The following is a 24,367-nucleotide window of genomic DNA, read 5'->3' as shown; positions in this document are numbered from 1 at the left end:
GAATCTCTCTCTTAATTGAAGGGCACTGCCAAGGAATGGCATGCTGCCAGCCACCTCTTTGGTATGAGGAACGTCTCCAGGGGTGATATGGACACTTGAAGTCCTTGCTCAACTCCGTCATGAGGATCAGTATTGGCATTCAGGCCAGGCCTCCTGCTCTGCCCATCTGCTTAGGGGCTTTGCTTTTGGAGTGGTGTCCTACGTCTTCCCTCCAGAAGCCTCCTTCAGCCTTGGAGCTATGCTTATGCTCAGACCAGCTATGCAATCCAGTGTCCCGTTTTGAGCAGGCACAGGTGCCAGCTTTTCTACCTGAGTTGGGGGAGTCTACCGGAGTTGTAAGCACCAGAACTACTGGTGCAGAGATGCTCGGCACCACGGCTGTCAACACTGAGGTCTTACACACTGGAGATTTCACTGAGGAGGTGATCAGCATCAGATGCACTGACTCTGCTGGTGTCTTTTCACACTCTTTCCACTGCCGTATCTCGGAACGTGAAGAGTGTTTTATAGTGTCCGATACTGGTTTATCCAGCTTCACTCTGGTTATAACCATTTACCTCTAGGTCCAAAGTGACCTGCACAGATTGCTCAAATAGATGCCACTTCAGCCATGTGTCCCTGGACTTGTGGGTCCTGGCAGAAAAGGACTCACACAAAAAGCACTTATCCAGGATGTGGCAGTCTCCTAGTTAGAAATGGTATCAGCTCTGTCCATCCTTGATGGAGATCAGTCCATTGCAGGAAGGTAGGGTTTGAACCCTGAGAGCTTGGACTTCACCGTGAGACACGGAGCTTGGCACAAAGTGCCTTGTCTATCAATTTTATTTTTTTTTAAGGAACATCTTTCAGAGAAACGGGTGTGAAGACAGAATTTTTCACTAACTGAAAGAACTGATCAGAGTAGCAGTCAGGCACTTGCTGGGTTCCGTTTCATTGCCACAGGTGGTAAGAGGGAATTAAGGGAGGGTTGCAGCCATTCCACCCTTTATGCCCTCTCATGGGAACATGAGGAGCACAGGGTGCGTGCATGGCCCTGACTAACACTGCTACTCAAAAGAATCCAGTCTCATGCACATGTACATGCACTTGGGCTCCACACTGACCCAAACTCAAAAAAGAGACCTGTCACAGGAGGATTACAAAGATTGTGCTTCCACACAGCTAGAAGCATAGATGGGAATAATCTGCACTGGGAATCTACCCTGATTTTCATAGGTACCTTTAATAATCTTAATGTTCTGAACTGTGACAAGATTGGGGCTAATTTGTGTCTCTACTACGGATTCTTAGAACCCTGTTTTGATCTAAAATGGGTGAAAATGCTACCAGGAGTTTCTTAATTTGATGTTCTGGCATTTATTAATGTCTTGAGGTTTGTTTGTTTGATATCAGTAAGATCAGTTTGAGGACCTGAAAACCAAAGCACCACAAGGGATTTTCTAGGTTAACAGGAGAATCAAGCTCTAAACTAGCATTGAGTGAAGCACAAAAAATTCAGAGGTTTAAACGCCCCCTACCTTTTTTTTTGGTCAAGAAATTAGACAGAAAAATCTCACTAGATATCCAGTACTTTCTGGCTGTGGCTCATCAGAAATACAACAGGGATAGCTTCTCTTGCTGGGTTTTGGCATTTCTACTTCTGGTATCAGAAAAAAAATCATGCAACACAAAGGAGTGTGAATTTATTTTCAAAAAGTTAAACCAAAATTTCAAACCTTTCAGCTTCAGTTCTGGGAGAAGCTCCAGATTGATTCTCTAGTCTAACCTCAAAGACACCAACATTAGTGCGTTAGTCTCTTCTGTCACTACTTTCGTCGTCTCCCTTCTATTTGGAACCCAGATTCCAAAGATCACTTTTTGTGGTATTACAGTTTTTAGTAACTGATTTTATAAAGGAACACTTGGAAAGAAACAGGAAGGAATTTGCTGCTGCAGCACAGTGCTTACAAGGTGTAAATGTGGGATCATAATCATATAAACATACAAGTTACTACTTCATTACTGATGAGAGTGTAACCCATGAAAAGTAGCAGCATTTCTTACTGTTTCATTAAGGGGTGAACCCACATTTAGGAGCTCTAATATGTCTGAGTGGATCTATCAAGTAACATCTGTGAGGAAGCACTGGACAGGAACTTTTCCCCACAAACCTGGGATGTTAGGCAATACTCAAAATGGTTACAGATGCAAATGAATCCCTTCACATTTCATAATATTATTGCCACTTACAGTTCTTGTCCTGACCCTGCTTGGGGTTTCCCTCTGAGTCACTGCTTTCTGTATCCACAGGAGAACTACATCTGGGACCTGATTCTGAGCTAGAAAAGAAAAGACCCGAGAATGAATCACAGCTGTTCCGGTCCTGATATAGGCTACTCAGAAATAACTCCTAAAAAAGAAGTTATTACAAGCAACCCTAATAACTTACAGTATAGTCAGAGCCTTGCAACAGTGACAATATATACAGTATCATTATAGTATGAGATATGGATACCACTGATTTCAATCAGTGTAAACACAGAGGTGAGAGTATTGATCCAGAATCCACACAGACAATATTTAGAGAAAAGAAAAGAAAGATTACAGCACAGACCCCTAGCCAGTTATTCCATACAACCACATGCCAAACATTCTTTCACACAGAATTTGTGGAGAAGTTATTGGCATTTATACTTCATTTACCAACAAAAAGGTTGAAAGTCTGTAAATTTTGCCCATCCTTTCTCCTCAGGAGTGGCTGTCTCTGGTGCTGCTGAATCCCATACACTTGATCCAACATCCATGGCAACACAGGGTACTGGGGGTTTTGAATTCACAGGCTCAAACACAGCTGTCCACCCAGATCCTGAAGGTACAAAGATAAACAGGAGTTGCTAAGATTTTGTACAATCTTATGCCTTCACAAAAAAAGTCAAAGTGGAGGAGGGGAGGGGGGGAAATTCCCAGAGATAAAAACAAAAATTGGGCAGTGGGAATCCTTATGGAAATCTATAGGAGGACTGTAGGTGAATCTCATGTTGTTGAAAGAAATCAGGCCATTTACTGTTTTATCTGAAAATTGGTTTCTCTGACAAATATTGTAACCCCACAATAGGGGAGCACTTATTAAGAAAGATGGCTTTATACAGTTCTGTAACTGCAATGCACTAGCTGCAGGCTAACCATGTGCTACAGGCAAGATCTGGGCAAGTTTCTATCTATCTAGGTACTTATGTGGCCCTTATCACCATACTATCTGAATGTGTCAATCATTAATGGAATTCATCCTCTCAATGTCCCTACGAGGTAGGGAAGTGCTATTATCCCCATTTTTACGGGGGGAACTGATGTACAGGGTAGCAAAGCCTTTGATACAGTCTCCAACAGTATTCTTGCCAGCAAGATAAAGAAGTATGGGCTGGATGAATGGACGGTAAGGTGGATAGAAAACTGGTTAGATGGTCGGGCTCAACGGGTAGTGATCAATGGTTCAAGAAGGACAAGTGCAGAGTCCTGCACTTAGGATGGAAGAATCCCATGCACTGCTACAGACTAGGGACCGAATGGCTGGGCAGCAGTTCTGCAGAAAAGGACCTAGGGGTTACGGTGGACGAAAAGCTGAATATGAGTCAACAGTGTGCCCTTGTTGCCAAGAAGGCTAATGGCATTTTGGGTTGTATACGTAGAGGCATTTCCAGCAGATCGAGGGACGTGATCATTCCCCTCTATTCAGCACTGGTGAGGCCTCATTTGGAGTACTGTGTCCAGTTTTGGGCCCCACACTACATGAAGGATGTGGATAAATTGGAGAGAGTCCAGCGGAAGGCAACAAAAATGATTAGGGGGCTGGAGCACATGACTTATGAGGAGAGGCTGAGGGAACTGAGATTGTTTAGCCTGCAGAAGAGAAGAATGAGGAGGGATTTGATAGCTGCTTTCAACTACCTGAAAGGGGGTTCCAAAGAGGATGGATCTAGACTGTTCTCAGTGGTAGAAGATGACAGAACAAGGCGTAATGGTCTCAAGTTGCAGAGGGGGAGGTTTAGGTTGGACATTAGGAAAAACTTTTTCACTAGTAGGATGGTGAAGCACTGGAATGGGTTACCTAGGGAGGTGGTGGAATCTCCTTCCTTAGAGGTTTTTAAGGTCAGGCTTGACAAAGCCCTGGCTGGGATGATTTAGTTGGGTTTGGTCCTGCTCTGAGCAGGGGGTTGGACTAGACCTCCTGAGGTCCCTTCCAACCCTGAGATTCTATGATTCTATGATTCTCCAACCGGGTGGTCAAATAATAGAGCCAGGGATTAAATCCAAATCTCCTGAGTCCCAGTCCACTGTCTTATCTACTAAAACATCCTTCTATCTCCTCAGTTTCAGACACACAGTTCTAACAGTGATTTGCTTCCTGACCTGCAATACAGTACCTCTCTTAATACAATATGTATTGTGCCAAATCAATCAGCTGTTGAGGAGCATGCATAAATTAGGAGGTGATCCACCAAACCTATATTCACTCATGAATTGTACCAATATCTGAACTTAGTTTCTAGACAAAGTCAATTGCACCAATTACACTGTCCACAGAAAGTGCCTGTAGTATAAATATTTGTAATTTAATTGGCCTGGATGTAGATGTCCCTCTGATGATGACCTGAAAATATCTGTGTTTTTGTAACACAAACAGTAGGTAACGTCAGTGGAAAGTTTTTGTTTTTTACAGGAGCAGACTTGCACAATGCTAACGGTTCTTCTGTAGCAACACCGCTTGAAAAAAATAACATTTCTGTCTGCAAATTTTGTAGTCTAGTCACAAGTAACACCGAAGATTAATATAACAAAGAAGTTTGCAAAAAACTTCTCTCCCTTTATTTCAGTTGATTTACTTTGAGCAACTGACAGTGCAGTGTGTATAGTCAATTTCACTCTTGTTTATTGTCAGTTGCACTTCCTGTCTCAAGCACTACATGATGACATCATTCCTTTGTGTTGCTCTGGGCCAAGCTCATGTGTGTACGCTCATTCCCCATGCCCCGGAAGAACGGGTTTACAACAGCAAAACTGAAACTGAAACAACAGGCAGTTCTTCACATAGAGAAAAAGAGGGGGGGGAAGGAAGGTTGGGCCTGAATATATTCAATTTTGCTCTTCATAAAACCCTTAAAAATATCCTGGGGGTCAGCACCTTAGTCCTCTCACTTAATATCTTCTTCGCTGGTTTTTAATAAAAATTGACACAGTTATAGTAATTATATCCTGCTTGGATCCAGGAGAGTAACTGACACTGCAATCTTGCAGAGCTCCAACATTTTTAAGGCAGGAATACACAGATGCAAATTCACAATGGGCATTTTACTTCCCAGCTGCTGAGGCTACATTACTGAGTAGCCTCAGTAGTCATGTGGCTTGCAGGTGGCTATACACATATCCAAGTGGTAGATCTCTGGATCTCTGGAGACTTAATTAAGATGGTATTTGAACTTTTTACCTTCAGTAGAGTTAGTGTCTTTCTGCTCAGAAGGATTATTCTTGTTGGTGTTCTCGGTGACAGGTGTTGTTTGTTCTTCTGTTTCCTCCTCTTCTTCTGAGTCCACACTGCCATCACGATCCCCATTCTCTAGATCACTTTTTGAGGAACTCTCTGAGGTCTGAGACACTCCAAACCTAAATTGTAGAAATCAGAGTTAGAAAAACCTATTAGGCCATGTAGTCCATCCCATACCTGCTAGTCCCATCAGGAGGGGGAAGAAAGGGGCAGTGCGGATGCGTCCTTAAATTGTGTCTTTTAATGCTTTGATCAATGTAGTGTTTGATATCCTAAATGACACGGCTTCCTACGGGAGATATTCCTCAGCTTAATAAATGTCCTTCATGAATTTCGGCCTAACATTCAGCCTAAATTTTCTGTTTTGTAGTTTCTTCCCATAATTTCCCATTTATATTCCAGTAAACCCCTACAGAATCCCTCCTGTGTTTACCAACTAAATCTGTTAGTCTTTAAGGTGCCACCCGACTCCCCAGTGTTCCTGTGTTTACTACACCCTTCAGAAGGGTTTACTACACCCTTCTCCCTGAGCCATTACTAAATAAAGCTATACAAACAATTCTGAATCATTTCTCCTAAGTCAGTTATTATTATTCACAGTATCATCACAGGTATGCACTACACTTTACAAGCACATCAAAAGACAGTCTTTCCCTAAGGAGCATCCACTTTAAACTAACCATAACAAAAAAGGCAAGAGACCGAAGTACAGAACTGGGTGGGAAGGAAAGAGGAAGAACACAGAATTCAAGGGAGGGTAGATTTGTCATGGAGATCACAGCATACATTGTACAGATTGATTAATAGATTTCTTTTTAATTACAACTGAAGTCACTAAATTATTCTTTCATAGTTTCCCCACTTGTAAAATGGGGGTAGGAGGGCTAAATTAGCTAATGTATGCCTTGCACCCTGAGGATATAAAACACTATGAATGCAAACAATCTTCCATATTCTAATTTACACATACAAGCATTTTCAAGATAACTGAGTCTGAATAAAAAAAATCAATTTTCATGTGATCACTAAAAGTCTGACTTACATTTCTAACCAAATGAGAATTATGATGTTATTGCACCCACAATTTTCATTCCTACTAGCAGTAGCTACATATTTCTGACCATTCAACCTTGTACACAAAAAGGAGACAGAACGCCTAATTCAATTAATATAGGTCCACCTTCGGTGGCACAAGACTACTTTCTTCACTCAGATTTTTGGGGAAAGGAGAGTTGGATAGGAGGGAGTATACTTGTTATATATAAACAAAAATTACACAGGACAGTAAACAAATCATTCCGCTTTTACACACATCAAATGGAAACTGACTAAAACACAGTGATTTTACTCAATTACATTTTCCATACTGCAATGACTGAAAAGGTGGGATGAGTGATCAGTCCAGAATAACAAAAAAGAAGCATCAGAATGAAGGATAAGCAAAGGAAAAAAAAAAAAGATTCAATCTGGAAGTTGTCCCCTTCCACATCCAAGAAAGGTAAAGTTATCGAACTAGCTGGTGTTACAGTATGCAGCACTGATTTTAAATGAAGGGCTGATTCTCACTGGCACCGAGAATGGTCACACCCATCCTGTTAGGATTTATTAATTCGCAGCTGATAAAAGTGCTGGAACTGACTGCCCTGGAGACTGCATAGGCAGCAGCAGGGCAAGCTTCCCCACGCAACCCCTCTACAGTACCTAACACCTGTCCTAGAAGAATCATTTCTAGGCCAGGGAAGTGAGTTCAATCTCAATTGAGATTGAGAACGAGAACAGCAGGCAAGTTAGTGTCACCTGGCCTGGTGGCTTGTGAGATGCAAATAACTGTCCATTAGCAACTGGACTGAGAATATTACTACATTTCACACAATTCAATTTCAGCCTCTTGGTTGTTTCTGTTGTCCAATCTGTCCACATCTAGAAGAATTTATTATTAAATAATAAATCTAAGGGATGAATCGCAAATTCATTACAATACCAGCTACACAACATGAAAGGGCCCTAATTCTCATCAAAAACTAATTTTTCTTGTTTTCACAATTTTAAAAAGAACCCTATATCTCCTCCCTTATTAAACAAATTAATCGCTGTTCTCTCTACCTCTTCCTCTAGAACAAGACATGGGCTTTACACTCAGTTTCTGGGAGGTGAGAAAAGAAATGGCTTCTAAAAAATTCTTCAAATAAAGGCAGTTTCTCTCCTCCACACCTGGTTGTGTATCCTAGTGTTTCCCTCATTATTACATGCCCTCAAGCCTGGCCTCATTTGTACATGACAGGTATCTTGCTCTAAGTTTAAGACAAGCAATAATCTCTTTATAGGAGCAGCTCATATAAAGCCATTATGTTCTATACAAGCAACAGGCTCCAAAGCACGTATTTATGAGGAATAATTAACTGGAATATACAACCTGATGGTATTCAGAGAAAAAAGACAGACCATTTGCTTTCACCTTACCGTGTTCTTGATTTGACTTGGGTTGCATAGGTTATTTCCTTCTCCTCCCAGATATCTTCCTCCTCCTCTTTATCATCAAATTGATGGATCCGTTCATTGCAGCAGGCCTCAAAGAGGGATGCATTTGGCTAAAACAAATTTCAACAGAAATCAGTTTCTGCAGATTCCTGGGGGCGGAAGCAACAAGAATGCTGGTGCAGAGCAGAGTTCACAAAGCATAATGTCTATATACATCTAGTCCCCCGAAGGCATACATACACTTTTCACTTTACTTTCACCCAGGATAAGGAACAGGCAATATACATAAGTGGAAGGGCCAAGAGTCAGAAAGAGGTCTGGTAAGCCTGGAGGCAGGAAGCCAAGAAGATACCAAATAAGAAATAAGGCTGTCAGAGCCTGGCTTGCATCTGAAATAAAAGGTATCCCTGCATGCTGCTTCATAGTCATCCTGTCATACAAATCTCTCCACTTCACCCACTGTGGTAGGGAGGCTTCTCTGCTATGGGGGGTTGTCTCAGAGATATTTCAGACAAAGTACCATATATTCTCGTTCATAAGCCGAATTTTTTTTTGTAAAAAAGGGAAGCACCAGAGAAGGGGGTTGGCTTATGAACGGGTATAGAGAGGGAGAGGTGGGACACAGCCCCTCCCCCCAACAGAGGGAGCAAGGAGAGGCAGCACAGCCAGCAGAGCCAGAAGGGAAGAGGCGGGGCCAGAGTCACACTGCTCTCCCCCCAGCCTCCGAAGCAGCTGCAGTTCTGGAGCTGGCAGCCTGCAGCCATGCCGCTCAGCCCCTGCCCCCCAGAGCAGGCTGTGGCCGAGCCGCCCAGCCCGCCAGAGCACACTGTGGCCGTGCTGCCCAGCCCAGCCCATTGGAACTTGCTGCGGCCGCACCGCCCGGTCTGGTCTGCCAGAGCAGGCTGCGGCCGCGCTGCCCAGCCTGCTGGAACAGCTCCAGCCAGGCCAGAGATATCCTCCCCAGATAAGGTGGGAAGGGATGGGATGGGGAGAATGTGGGGGTCCCAGGCTAGGGGTGGGGTCATGTGGGGGGTGGTCACAGGGGTTACTCCCCTGACCCCGTTTCTCCCCCCAAAAAATTTCCCCACCAGTTGCTGTCCCAGCCCGTCAGTGTAAGCAGCTGCCATGCCGGGACACTGTTTATTTAGATTTACCTCCATGCCTGCAGATGCTCGAGGTAAACAAACCATCTCAGCCCGCCAGCAGCTTATCCTGATGGCCTAGAAGCGAAAGTTTGCCGAACCCTGAATTATAGGGTCATCTTATGAACGGGTCATAAAAATTTTCCATTTTTACTTATCCATCTGGGGGGGGGGGGGGTAGGGAGGTGTTGGCTTATAAACGAACTGGCTTATGATCAAGTATATACAGTAAATCATTCACTCACAAATTTTCCAGTTTGGAATTTTGAGAATAAAGAGATGATGTCATGGATACAGTCCACTCCACACAGACAAATGAACTTCCCACAGCATAATCTCGGCGTTTAGGCTAAATTTCATCTGAGTAATTACATTCTTCCTAGTTAAAAGCACCCTGTAATTCTAACTGGTGTGCTATTCCTGAACTCTTGCTCTGTCCAACACATAGCACTTTCCATCCCAGCAGTGGCTGCATTTCAGTGGCTGGTGAAGTCACATATTTCTGAACATATACAATTTGTGATCAGTTTGCCAAGTTCGTTGAGTACTTTGGGGATCTTTGGATAAAAGGTTCTAAGTATGTGTCAGTTATGAGATGATGTACTGTCATAAGCAAGGGCTGTAGTGAAATTTCACTACCAAAAATCCTCTCTAGTTAGGAGAGCACAGCTAAGCATATTAAATGCTATCTGGGGCTGCAGGTTTTAGTTTGCAGTTTCAAGCAAAACACAATGAATTTTTTGCATCTCAGAAATGTTGCCAGAGGAGTGGAGAGAGAAAAGGGGAGAAGGAACTAATTTTTCACTGAGCAGTGTAAGGGAAGTTGTTAAAAGCAGCAGTTTTAAGACTAAGGAAATCAAATGCCCTCAGTTCTGAATGGAACAGGGTTTGTCAGGAAACAGATGTAGGGGACTCTTGACTTGCACCATCATCCAGCTCCCACAATGGGTGCTGGCTCAGGACAGTATGGTGGAGAGACAAAGGATGCGGTGGCAATACTCAGATCTGTAAGGAACCAAGTTTCTAATATTTTTATTCACCAACTTCTAATCCTATTCAACAGACAGAATGGTTGGCAGGGAAAGACAATGGGCAACAGCAGGTTCATAGGGCATTTACTAGCAAAGACAGAAGCAGGGGCGGCTCTAGGAATTGCGCCGTCCCAAGCATGGCAGCACGCCGCGGGGGGCGCTCTGGCGGTTGCCGGTCCCGCGGCTCCGGTAGACCTCCTGCAGACGTGCCTGCGGAGGGTCCGCTGGTCCCGCGGCTCCGGTGGACCTCCCGCAGTCACGCCTGCGGGAGGTCCACCAGAGCCGCGGGACCAGCGGACTGTCCGCAGGCATGTCTGCGGGTGGTCCACCAGAGCCGCCTGCCGCCCTCCCGCGGCACGCCGCACCAAGCGCACGCTTGGCGCGCTGGGGTCTGGAGCCGGCCCTGGACAGAAGCACACCATCCAGCTCCAGTGGCTGCTCCTATAATGGAGTCCTAGAGCTAGACGATGCAACAGCAGATTGAAAGAGTAAGAGAATTATATAGTAAGGTGATTTCAGTGTCCCGATTCCCTTGCTTGGAGATAGGCACTGGGGAATCTTTTTCTTTACTACATAAATAAAATACTGCACCCCTTTTCTCCAAGATGCAAATGGCTGCATCTGATTCAAGCATGGACTGACCTGCCGGAGTCAGTCCTGTTCAATAAATATCCAGAAACCCTACTTACACTGTCATCATCCGCATCTATGTTGAAGTTTATCTCTGCAATCCTGTCAAAAGGTGCACTGCAAAGAGAAATCTGCATAAGGGCTTGGAGCAACAGGGTACAAAGACAGCTCAACATATAAAGACACTTTGCAACCCAACTTCTCTGCTGTTCTCTGAACACTCATTGCTGTATTATTCAAACCCAATGATTTCTTTACTCTAGTCCTTGAGGGGAAAAAATAATGTAACCTTGTATTTCTGCTTCTCTGCAGATATCATTTGTAGGATAAACACCCCTAGATCTTGTTCAGCTCCTTAGAATGAGACCAGTGGGACTATCCTAACTCATAAGGTATTTTGACCGTATTGAGCAATGTAGCGGGACAGAGACTAAACCAAACCCCTACTGGCTGTCACGTGCCAACTCCTGCAGAGTACAAATGCTGCCTGCAAACATTTGTCAGTTCCTTCAGCTGAGTCAGAGACAAAGCTCCCAAAGATAAAGCCAATTCCAGTTGATCACAAACCTCTAAGAGCTTCTCATATAATCATGTTCTGTCCTTACTGATCGCTTATGGAGCTGCTCCAAGTCCCTAGTGGATAATGATGCAAACCACAAAAATCATCAAATAGCTCACACTGGCACTTTAGGTTAAGAGAGACCATTACTAGAACGGGAAAGGGTTCCACAGGGCAAGAGTGCAGTTAATTGGAATAACCTGAGGGGACTGAGGAGGGGGATTTTATGCCGCATCTACACATGCCTAAATCTGGGCAGTGTTATTTATGTCTCAAATGTTATCAATTAAAGCTATTAAGTTAGTGCATCTGTTGTAAAATATTAAAAAATATTCAAATGACCATCCTACTAAAAAAAGGGTCATTTTTAATTATATCTTAAGTCATTTCTTTCAAAGATTTCACCAACAAATATCCTTCACTGGAAGAGCCTTTGTTTTCTTCCCTCTCCCTTCCTATTCATCCTCATGGGAATGGACAGTATGTTCCAGCTACAATTCTCGTTCAGCTCCAGTTTTACATTAACTGTCTCTACATGATTCCTGACAGAACTTATGCTGCTTTCCCCCCCAATAATTGACTTAATTCCTATTTTATTACAAAATGGGAAAAACAATTACCCCATAATCAGTCAATTGCATGCTGGACTGGAACTTGTTGGCCCTATTAATGGCCCTTATGACCACAAAGCTCAAGGAAAAGGCTAGAGAATATCTAAGATCCTCCCTTCACACTGAAAAGTAGTTTCCATTTATTTAAATATTCTAGCAGAGACCCTAGAACTTTGAGAATCCTGAGACCTTCAGAGCTAGATGGTACTGACAGCTTTCAGGACATACTGGTTGGTACTTTCTTGAGGGTGACTCTAAAGACAGTACAAACTCATCTGAAGCTGGCATACAACATGAAATAGCAATTTGAAAACAGTTATTTTACTCAGGACCTGGTAGTGACTTAAGCTCTGCCATGAAGAGAACAAACAATGAACTTCCCAATAACTCAGATTTAACAGGAGCTGCAAAAGACTCAAAGAGTCATTCTGCTATCAGAGAGCTTTCCGGGCCAAAAACTGCCCCTTTCCACTGATCACCATGTCACTATGTCCATCAGCCTCTAGCATTTTTCTATTTCAAATTAAGTCTCACAAAATGGAAGGAGCCCTCTTACTTTTTAACGCTATATGAAATACAGTTATAAGATGTTATAATTTATTTTTAATGACAGAAACCTATAAGGGTGGTGATAATCTTGGGAGATGGGGATGCGGAGGTGTTTTTAATGAGATTAGCATCTCTTATGTAACAGCGGCACAGTCATTATCACTTAGGGTATGTCTGCAGTGCAGTGTAAGCCCCGGGTTCAAACTCAGGCATAGCCTATCCCCCCCACCCCCCTTCTAGTTACAACTCACACAAACCGAGGGCTCAGACCCTGGTCGCAGGACCCCACGGGGTGGAGAGTCCAAGCCTGACTTAAGTCAGGACCCAGGGTTCAAACTCTATTGATTTGCAGTGAACTCATGCTGTGGGGGTTTGTTTACACTGCAATAAAACACCTATGGCTGGCCTGGGTCAGCAGACTTGGCCTTGCAGGGCTATAAAATTGCCATGTAGACCTTCAGGCTGGGCTCTTAGACCCCCGGCACTTCAGAGCCCAAGCAAGAACGTCTATGCCGTTACTTTTAGCCTTGTAGATTGAGGCTGCGAGCACAAGCCCAGGTTCTGAGATTCACCACCAAGCGCTGGATAATTTTTTTTATTATTATTATTTGGGGGGAGGCAGTGTAGACGTACCCTAAGATTCTGTAACATGAAATCCATCCACCTCTCCCTTCTTAATGGTTTTTGGAATTGCCTTATCACTTGCATGCTTCCTTCTACATGAGGAAGATGAAGATTTCCTCGGGGACTTCATCTGACTGCCAATCTTCAACTGTAGACATGACAAAACTGGAAAATTGAACTCACTTGATATTGTCATCCTGGTCTGCAAACTCTTCGTCATTGAAGCCAAACTGATCCACAAAGTTGGCTGTCATCTGTTGGATTTGGTACTCTGAGAATGCCTGAGGGATGCAACCAGAGACTGGTTATAAGGCAATTCAAGGAGTTTAAAATAAACATTACAAGATGCTGCTGCTAATCAAGCCTATCCCACCCATGCTCTACGCCTCTGAGTTTGTTTGCCGCCTAGCACAACGGGGCCCCATTCTTGGTTGGCCCTTAGGCACTACTATAATAAACTTAACTATATAATAATAATAGTTCAATTTTCCAGGCCAGGCATCTCCACCACTATTGTTTGTTAGGACTTTGCTGCAGTAGCCAGCAAACACCTGTTTTTCTGACCCTCAAATATACTGAAGTCCTGTTAGCACGGCTGCTGAAACTGCCATCCCACCAATGCAAGGGGGAAATTCCCATTTCCCTTGTAGAGAGAAGTCAGTTAATTTCCCTTGTTTTTATGGGGGGCTTTAACATAGCAACTAGGGAAAGAAAAACACTGGAGTGAAAAGAAAAGTGTTTTTGCAAAACCACAGAATTTGGCTGGGGGACTCAGGTGAAGGGGTAAGTAACCTGAAACTCAGTTTTTGGACCTCACTAGATTTCAGGTTAAGGGTGTCCCTACAATGCCCACACCTGGTTTTATACGACTAGCTAAAACTGAACTACCTAAAATGTCTTTGCTGGATCTAATCTGCTCTGCCCTTTCCTAAACTCCGACTCTACTTTCCTCATGAGTCTAGAGACACTTCTCCTCCCATTCTACTCTCACCTAACAATCACTATGCAAATACACCTTTCAGCAGCCCTCAGAGTGCTCCTGATGACGAGGGCCAGATTTATATACAGGCAAACTAGGCACCTAGGGCCAAAATTCATTGGAGGGGGAGTGGGCCCGCCCTGCAGTACACTCACTGTGGTCAGGGTTGCCATACTACAGATCCGCCAGGACCAGCTGCTCATCCTGCCACTACTCAGGGCCCTGCTCACTAGATGGAAGCACAGGCAGGCCAAACCTGAGTGGTGCTGTGACTCCGTGCACCAGGTCACAACACTGTTCATCCATATTAGGCCCGGCCACACCTCCATCAGCATAGGTAGGGACCTGTAGTGTATGTCTGCCTGGGGCCCAATGATGAGTTAATCCAGCCCTGCTGCTGTCCAACCTGGCTCTACCACTAACCATTAGGAAATTTCAAACATTTGCCTCCAGACACAAGAAAGCAAAATTCACCCATTCATTTGGCTCTCTCATTTTATAAGAGAATACCTATGCAATTGCCTTCCCTTTCCTTTATAAATAATACCATTTTAACCCATAGATCTCAATGAGCTTTACAAAAGAGCTAAGTATCACTATATCCCCATTTTAAAGCTGAGGAACCTAAGGCACAGAGAGATATATAAAATCATGAGTGATGTTGAGAAAGTGGATAAGGAAAAGTTATTTACTTATTCCCATAATACAAGAACTAGGGGTCACCAAATGAAATGAATAGGCAGCAGGTTTAAAACAAATAAAAGGAAGTTCTTCTTCACGCAGCGCACAGTCAACTTGTGGAACTCCTTACCTGAGGAGGTTGTGAAGGCTAGGACTATAACAATGTTTAAAAGGGGACTGGATAAATTCATGGTGGCTAAGTCCATCAATGGCTATTAGCCAGGATGGGTAAGAATGGTGTCCCTAGCCTCTGTTCGTCAGAGGATGGAGATGGATGGCAGGAGAGAGATCACTTGATCATTGCCTGTTAGGTTCACTCCTCAGGGGCACCTGGCATTGGCCACTGTCGGTAGACAGATACTGGGCTAGATGGACCTTTGGTCTGACCCGGTACGGCCTTTCTTATGTTCTTCTGTTCATACCGCAGAGCTGCTGGAGAGCTGGGAAGAGAATCCAGGTCTCCCAATCCAGTACTCAACCTAATGGGTCACACTGCCTCTTTCTAACAAAATTCTGGCTTCCCCATGGGCAGCTCCAGCAGAAGAGCAGTCTTCACCAATGGTCAGCTCTACCCTCTGTTGCAGTGAGTGAGTGATATTTTCCACCAGACACAAAAACTTTAGGGTGAGAAAGTTCAAATACTGGGCAAATTGTTCTTCCCTTCCTGTAAAAACATCTCTACTGTTAATGGATTAGACAGACACACAAGCAGCGTTAGACCCTGGTAAGAAGTCAGGAAGCTGCACCATAGTGAGAAGGATTAAAGATGAAGCCAGATGTAGTGTGCTTCTTGGCAACAGTACGAAGCACTTAGTCTGTCACCTGTTGGAGGGAGAGTTCATTGGGGAAAGCGCTCTCAATGTCCTCGTCCTCACTGGAAGAATGCAGATGGTGGGTGCTCACCTGAAACAAAAATCAAAATGAATGTCAGGGAAAACCAAGAGAGGTCACAGTATAATCTTGCCCTGTTAAAAATCTGTGACAGCCAGAGACCAAAGCGATCTAGTAGGAATTATTTTCCTTCAGAGCCCAACATCATGAGACACAATAGACATCAGAGAGGTTACCAAGCTACAGCAGTATTGCCGCTAGGTCAGAGAGAAATCCCTCACATTCAGCACTATAGAGGAGAGGTTAACTATAACTTCCTGCTCTGGCCCCTGTTTACCCGCTGTAGGATCAAGGAAAAATATCACAGAAAAAGTCATATAAAACTGACAATTGTCAAATAAAACAGGTGCCAGAAAGCAGCAGGCCCATCTGAAATATGCAGAAGCATTTAGTACTGTCCTTACCAAATCCACTGTATTCTTCCGGTTTGTCTCTCTCAATGTCTCTTCTACAAAGCTCTCCCACCTCCCTCTGCAATCCTCAGGTAGCTCTGTAACAAATGGGTCACCACCATAGTTACCTCATAGCTCAAGGAACAAAGAACCAGTGCCAGTCAATGGAACACATCAGTCTCACTCTCTCCCATATATTAAACAATGTTCAGAGCCCCAGACGAGTAAGGAACAGTGTTCTAGGGTATATGCATCTCAATACCTGATGCAATATTTTATATAACATGTTTTTAATCCCTCAGCACTTGTACAACAAAAACATGGTGATATTTAAAAAGATTAAACACATTCCTATGACCCAAAACACTGAAAGTCAATCGAGAATCCAACAAAGCAAACAGAAGACAAAACAAAAATATGGGGCCAAGACTGGAAATACACACAACTGAGGAAGAGGGGTACATTTGAGGTGTCATTTAAGAGCTCAGAGGGCATTGGCTGAGATGGATATCAGAGCGTGGAGAGATTCCAGCCCTAAGGACTTCCAAAGCAAAGTTAACTCATGCCATTTCATATTCCCTGGATACTATGTACTGTAACTACTAGTTCTGCCCATGCATTATAATGTACCACCTCAGTTCTGGGCCTTGCTCAGTGTTTAACATGCTATTCTCCAATGCAATGAACCAGGTTAGAGAGCTAAAGAGAATAGAAATAAGGCAAATTCCTCAGCCAGTGTAGCCCCTAAATGGCCATGCAAACTAGAAGACAACGCTTACAAATTCTTGCCCAATGCAACTTCTCAAGTTGCTAACAAGATTCCTCCCATCTGCACCAATGTGTTTTCAATTAACATACTTAATTGGGTATCCTTATCTTCTCCTAGACAAAGGGTTAAGTGGGCTACACAGTGGTTCTCAAACTGTAGGCCAAAGTCAAGTGGGGTCAGAAGAACTTCATCTGCCCCTGTACATCTCTCAGAGAATCAAATCTTAGTGATAATTTACTAATGGAAACCACATTCTCACATAACACCTCTTAAGCCCCAACACCCACACTTTATTTATTGTCATTTCTTGATCAGCTTCCTGGGACAGGGCCCCATTCTCCCCTGTAAATTTAAGGTACTGCAAAAACAGACAACCTCCTGCTGAACAAGGCATTCGGTAGGACAAAACGAGTCAAACTCTGCACATGGTTATGCAGATACAATCCCACAGACTTCAATGTGCATGTAAGAGAGAGCAGAATGTGGCCAAAAGCCTCATTAAGAATCAAATATAAACATTCAGCCAGAAATCTTTTTTTTAAAACTGTAAAATGAACTCTTACGAGCATGTAAAACAAGGCAAAATAAAGTGTTTCAGAAAGAGCTATTCAATCAGAAAAACATGTGATGGAACAGGGACTAGGACCATGTACCTTTAATGAATTCACTGATCTGGGTCTGCATGGGGCCCTTCTCCATATTCTGTACCACAGCATTGGCTATTCGGGTAAGGTGGCCCATATTCCCTCTCCTCATTCCACCTTCTGCCCTGAAAACAGCAACAGTCAGTACCAGTTCAACAAAACACTCATCAACAAATTCTTAAGATTCACCTGCTGCTGCCACAATTTAACGTGTGTAAACAGTAATTACTACAGTGTAGCAGATGTAAAGATGCTGCATCAACACAGAACAGGCTGAAGGGGATGTGCTGTCTCACAACAGAGGAACCAGTTCATATTGTCTCGGTCAGATAGTGAGAAGGGAAGAGAGAACTCCCATTGCACCGGGTATACTAGTCATCTATAAAAGCAGCTATGAGATACTAGCACAGAACTAGATCATTTTTTAATCATCACTTCCCTTAAACAAAGACACAGCAACAGAGAAAGATTTGAATCATTGCTGTATTTAAAAAGCACTGGCATTGTAGTTGAAGGTAAGACAGAACAAGAGAGATCCTAATCTACGATGACATATTTCCCTCAAAGAGAATTTAAAAAAAAATCAAAATTAAGTGAAATAATAACTAAGACACATTGCCCCTGTATTTTTGTTGCTCCAATGCTATCCAAGGAAAGTGTCAATCTCAAAATCAATCAGTGAGTGAAATGGCTGAGCCAATCCTCCTACCCACACTATGCAGAAAAGGACAGAAGTGTCTCAAGAATCAAAATATATTAGCTTTGATGGCAGGTCAGCAGGTGGCACTTACATAGCTCAGATCAGAACTACTCAGCTAATATAGAAGATCTACTTTCAAACTGGCAGGTGCTGACAAGCAAAAGAATGGCTAGAACTCAAACAAGTAACCTAATTATTCATTTCAACCCTTCATTCACATTACAGAATATCTCATCAAATATTCTGGCTTGAGTCATATATTACTTGTGCAGCTCTAACTGTGCGCAAGGTTGACACAGGCAGCCCTGCTGAATATTGTGGAGTCTGGTCCAAACCAAAGCACATTAAAAACATCATAGAAACACAATGGAAAAGAAGTCTCCATGTCACCCACTACTGAACCCTAGACAAAATACTGTAAAAAGAAAACCACCTCTTTTATCTGAGCTGCTGGAGGAGATGTTGATGATAAAAGCATACAGTAGTACTTCAGTGACACGTAAAACTTTTCACTTTATATTTTGGAGTAACTGGAATATATCAAAAGTTAATTTTGTGATGGTTTGCTGTTCTAATGTCAATTCACCATAAATGCTTTGGAGTTTTCATAGACTGATTGATTTTAGGGCCAGAAGGGAACACACCTTGATCATCCAGACTGACCTGCATAACACCAGTCGCAGGACTCCCCTGTTTTGCTCATGATGTTACTGTAAAATTCAGTATTAGATAATAAGGTGATAGGCTTTATACAAACCCCCTAGTCAGGATGTTCCTTTTAACAACATGAAGTCGTGCCTAAAAATTCGAGCATTAATTATGAGCTAAATCAAGAGCTCCACAAGTGTCTCCTGAATCTCAAAGAGTGACAGAAGTCAAGGCCCAAACAGAGATGACAGAGAGGCAAGGTGGGTGAGGTAATATCTTTTATTGGACAAGCTTCTGTTGGTGAGAGAGACAAGTCATAAGGAGGAAAGGAAGAGGTGTTAATGGGCCACTTCACCTTGAAATGTGTGTTAACTACTTAGGCTAAACAATCTGTTCTACCTTGTATTAGCTGTGACACTCCGAGTAAGTTTCATCACCCCCATTCATTTAAGTCTATAAAACAAAATTCAAATAATATGGACAGACACAACTATGGTTGTCAGTGCATTACCTACAATGCAGGGGGACTGTCAAGAGAAATTAGCAAATTGCCTCTACAGCAGGTTGAAGCTGTAAAGTTCTATAAATAGCAGCAAAATGTTTAGGCAAGCAAGGAAATGGAAGCCCAGATCATTTTCTTTCACATCAATCTATTTTCTTTATTTTTAGAGTCGTATTTCATACCAATCACCACATTCCCTGAATAGCTTCCAGAGTTAGAAAATTACACAAGGAATCTAATCTCAAATAGGGTTTCCCAGACATTCTTCTCCCAAAAGTGGGGGGAACAGTACATAGGTTATTTAAAAAAAAAAAGAAAAAGGCAAGCTGATGTGCTATGTGATGTTCTTTGGGAAACCAAGAATGAAGTGTGTGTTGGAGCACTGTGAGGCTCTTACATGTCCACAAGGGTCTATGTATGTGTTTACCGGGTATGTATTTGATTTTTAACATCTGAACAATCTGCATTCTGATTTTCTAGCACATTAGCAAACTTCTCTATTGTCCAAATAATTGAAAGAATATTCAACACAATAGTCAAAATTTGCAGCCCTCAAACTGGGCCCTCCATACAATCAAAAACACCCTTACTGTATTTTGTCATTGACTTCCCAGGCATCCAATATCCTTTGCAACAGGCAGCACTTCTGGAACAACTAGAGAGGGAAAGATAGCGAGAACATTTCAGACACTGGCTAAAGGAACTCCTGCGGCATATATTAGACCAGGGATCACTTTCATTAATCTCTTTACACCTTTTATCACTTAAAATTACTTTAAGACAAATTTTAAATGGATTCATCTTGACAGAACAAACTGCACAAGAACGCTAAAAAGGTCCAGCAATCCTCTCAAGTTTTCCTTAAGTGGTTCGATCTTCCTCTATGTCACAGAATTTCCCTTCTCTTAGAGGAGGGGAGAGAGAGTGATTCGTGTAAGATTCTTCACTTTACCCTTAGAGGGTTCATCATAATATTAATGAAGAGAGCTATCATGGTTTTAAGACAACAGCACAGAATATTCTCAGCATTAGAAGCACAGGCACAGAAAGAGTTGGGAATCTGTAATGACGATGATTGTTTTTTGGTCCAAAGTGTCTATGCATCTTTACTAAAAGGAAAAATGATCTCTAAACTCATGAAGACGGGTGATATTTTTCCTCTTTAGTTGAAAGAATAAATCATCTGTACAAAGGCAAGTACATTTCCAATCAGAACTGGAAGACCAAAGCAATGTCTAGAAACCTTGATAAGCATTACCCTCTCTTCTTGAGCAGTTTGTCAGGCTACTCTCTTGTTAACCAGGACCCGTGCTGAATCCATCCATCTAAAGCAGGGGTCTCAAACTCAAATGACTACAAGGGCCACATGAGGACAAGTACATTGGCCTGAGGGCTGCATTACTGATACCTCCCCCCAGCCACCCTCGGCCCCACTCCACCCCTTCCATGAGGCCCCGCCCCACCTCTTCCCTGCCTCCATTCCAACCCCTTCCCTGAAATCCCCACCCCAACTCCACCCCCTCCCTGCCCCCAGGGGGTGCAGGAGGGGTGTGGGGTGTGGCAGGGGCTCAGGGCAGGGAGTTGGGGTGTGGGGTGCAGGAGGGATGAGGGGTGCGGCAGGGGGTCAGGGTGCAGGAGGGGTGCGGCAGGGGGCTCAGGGCAGTGGGTAGGGGTGCAGGAGGGGTGCGGCAGGGGGTCGGGTGCAGGGTGCGGCAAGGGGCTCAGGGCAGGAGGTTCGACTGCAGGAGGGGCTCGGGGGACGGGCTCTGGCCCGGCGCACACCATGGGCAGGGCAGGCTCCCTGCCTGCCTGACCTGCCCCCATGCCATTCCACTCCAGGAAGTGGCTGGAGCATGGGGGAGCAAGGGCACGGTGGGGTGGGGGTGTTGCTGTTGCTTCAGGCACCGCCCCCAGCATCTCCCATTGGCCGGGAACGGGGAACCGCAGCCAATGGGAGCTGCTGGAGGCAGTGCCTGAAGCATCATCAACACACACCCCTGCACCTCTTTTCCCCCACGTTCTTTCCGCTTCCCAGAGCAGCGCGGGGGCAGAGCACGCAGGCAGGGAGCCTGCCCTGCCCCCAGTGCGTGCCGGGCCAGAGTCGCACTAGGTAAACGCTGGAGAAGGGCGGGGGGGCCGCGAGGAACTTGCAGGCCACAGAAAATAACCTTGCAGGCCTCATGCAGCCCGCAGGCCACATGTTTGAGACCCCTGATCTAAAGCTCTCAAGTGACATGACTAGACTTACATGTGTCACCATAATATTCTCTGGACTGTGGTCTGGAGTCTTCAAGTTCTCTGTGGTCACATTCCCATTCAGCACCTCCTCTTTATTTTCCAGATCATTTGTTGCTGATTTCCCTTCGTGCACAGAGTGCGAGAGAATAGCTGCTATGCACAGTTCCACTTGGAAGTGCAAAAAGTTATTCCATGTGTATTTAAAAAATAAGTCCTGGAACAAAATAAAGGATAGAAAAAAATCCACTTAGGACACGTCTGATCAGATATCACACACACTCTCTCTCTCTCTCTCTCTCTCAACAACAAGAGGGACAAAGTGGAAGCATACTGTCAGTCAGCCCAATTTACAGAGCATATTCCGAGGGCAAGACAGTGAAACTTCGATCAGAGGAATCACTGGTGGAGTAAGGTACTACGCTCAACATAAGACAGTCTGTGCTATAATGGTGCAGCCTGGTTTCGATGCAGGCTTCACTCCAAAAACTGAGGCCTCTCGAGACTGCAGAAGTGTAATCTAATTCCCCCAAACAAAAACTTTGTTACCATAAGGGTTATATTTGCTCAAGTGCTAATTCCACCAAGATAATCACTAAAAATCAAGGAAATCAACAGTTAAGACAACCTTAATTCACATGCCTTAACAGCATTACTCCTGGGGGAATTCTGTGCCACTGCACACGCACAGAATTCATGTCCGGAACAGAAAAAAAAAAATTTCCCCTGCAGAAAATACATTCAACCCAAGAAGCGCTGCAGTGGTGCCAGAACAGCCGGCTGACCGGCAGTAACAGGTAGCAGCAATCTGTGTTTATCACAGCAGCCTGCCGGTGGAGCCAGGGTAGGAGGCAGAGTGGGGCACACAGGGCTGCTTGGGGGGGTCACAGACTGGGGTTCAGAAGGGCTAGTGGGGGGGCAATAGACAGGGGCGTGGGCTCAGGAGCTAGGGGGTGACAGCATTGAGCCAGGAGATGAATGGGATGGGGCGCCAGGGCCATATGGGGACAGGGAGTAGAGGGGTGCAGGACCACATGGGGATGGGGAGTGTGGGGATAAGGGCAGACGTGCCTGACTGAATGGGAGAGGCTCAGGGTCAGCCAGGGTCTGCATGAGGGAGGCTCCCCAAATCCCTAACAATCCCTCCCCGACTCCTCCAAAATAAACTGTTCCATACTTCTCCCACCTACACCCAACAACCCTCCAGTTCACTCCCAGGCTCCATCCCTCTCTCTCAACTCCTCCGTTACCCCGACTCCCCCAAGCTTTTACCCTGCATCTGCAGGGTGTGGGAAATACAATTCTGGATTGTAGTTTAAATGAATTATTCAAAGTTCTGTATTAATATGCCTAGTAATATGCAGAGTCCATTTGTCAAATAAAAATTCCTGAATCTTTTTTTTTGTCTTTATTGTAACAGACACACTTGCTAACAAGTATTTTGAAATAAATAACCAAAATAATTGAAACTGGTGTGATTATATTGTGTTATTTTGACAAAATATTAAGAATTTTGCAGAATTTTAAAACATTGTGCGCATAATTTTTTATTATTTGGCACAGAATTCCCCCAGGAGTATAACATCTAAACAGCATTACACTAAAATGTACTCACAGATATCTCACCTCCACAACAAACTCTTCCAACACATAAGTTATAACCAAACATAATGCACTCTAGTTCCTTTAAATCATACACAAATATAACTGACTCATAGCACAACTAAATTAAGATATATTCTCTACCCTATGGCTTGGTTGGCTATGATAAAAAATAATCACTGACAATAACTTAACTGTGCCACTCAGAAAACATCAGAAATAATTTTTCCTAAGCCATTCTCTTAGTTATTGTGGAGTTTATTTGGTTTGTACCCCAGGGTAAGGATGAGCAGAGGGTAAAAAAATCTGTTCTTGGAGATCTGGAGTCCGTCCCATTAAACATCTGAGCCTTCACAATATGTAACTAGGCTATTTTGCAGACATTCTGCTAAGTTACTTTAACAGTTAATGTTGAAAGACTCACAGAATCATAGCGACATAGGACTGGAAGGGACATTGATAGGTCACCTAGTCCAGTGCCCACTATTATCTAGAGCATCGCTGACAGGCGTTTGTCTAATCTGTTCTCAAAAAACTCCACTGACGGAGATTCCACAAGCTCCCTGGGTAATTTGTGCCAGTGTTTAACTACCCTTATAGTTGGGAAGCTTTTCCTAATGTCTGACCAAAATCTCCAGTGGTGCAATTTAAGCCCATTATTTTTTGTGCTGTCCTCAGTGGATAAGGACAACAATTTATCACCCTCCTCTTTATAACAACTTTTTATGTACCTGAAGACTGTTATGTGCCCCCTCAGTCTTCTCTTCTCCAGACTAAACAAACTCAATTTTTTCAATCTTTCTTTGTAGATCATGTTTTCTAGACCTTTAATAATTTTTGTGGCTCTCCACTGGACTTTCTCCGATTAGTCCCCATCTTTCCTCAAGTGTAGTACTCAGAACTGGACACAATATTCCAGTTGAGGCCTTATCAATGCTGAGTAGAGTAGAAGAATTACTTTTCTTATCTTGCTCATAACGTTTCTGTTAATACATCCCAGAAGGATATTTGCTTTTTTGTGACAATATTACATTGTTGGCTTATATTTAGTTTGTGATGCAATAAAACCCCCAGATCCTTTTCTGCAGCACTCTCTCCTAGGCAGTCATTTCCCATTTTGTATTTCTGCAATTGACTATTCCTTCCTAAGTTTAGTACTTTGCATTTGTCCTTATTGAATTT

General features: G+C 43.6%; 1 protein-coding gene across 2 annotated transcripts in view; it reads right to left on the bottom strand.

Moving 5' to 3' along the window:
- Positions 1–24,367, bottom strand: part of PPP6R2 (protein phosphatase 6 regulatory subunit 2) — a 156,543-nt gene that overhangs the window by 32,505 nt on the left and 99,671 nt on the right. For both annotated transcript variants that reach the window (XM_044990735.1, XM_044990744.1), the window contains exons 11-21: positions 21,597–21,800; positions 19,939–20,003; positions 17,508–17,623; positions 16,098–16,183; positions 15,625–15,705; positions 13,326–13,423; positions 10,859–10,916; positions 7,979–8,106; positions 5,462–5,637; positions 2,683–2,845; positions 2,230–2,318 (exon numbers count right to left, since the gene is read on the bottom strand). In XM_044990735.1, the coding sequence (XP_044846670.1) occupies positions 2,230–2,318; positions 2,683–2,845; positions 5,462–5,637; positions 7,979–8,106; positions 10,859–10,916; positions 13,326–13,423; positions 15,625–15,705; positions 16,098–16,183; positions 17,508–17,623; positions 19,939–20,003; positions 21,597–21,800 (1,264 nt within the window). The remainder of the gene's footprint in view (positions 1–2,229; positions 2,319–2,682; positions 2,846–5,461; positions 5,638–7,978; positions 8,107–10,858; positions 10,917–13,325; positions 13,424–15,624; positions 15,706–16,097; positions 16,184–17,507; positions 17,624–19,938; positions 20,004–21,596; positions 21,801–24,367) is intronic.

This window comes from Mauremys mutica, chromosome 1 (genome assembly GCF_020497125.1).
Source record: "Mauremys mutica isolate MM-2020 ecotype Southern chromosome 1, ASM2049712v1, whole genome shotgun sequence".
NCBI classification, from domain to species: domain Eukaryota; kingdom Metazoa; phylum Chordata; order Testudines; family Geoemydidae; genus Mauremys; species Mauremys mutica.
Note: the sequence above shows the minus strand (reverse complement) of the source record. Positions and strands in the feature narration are given on the sequence as shown.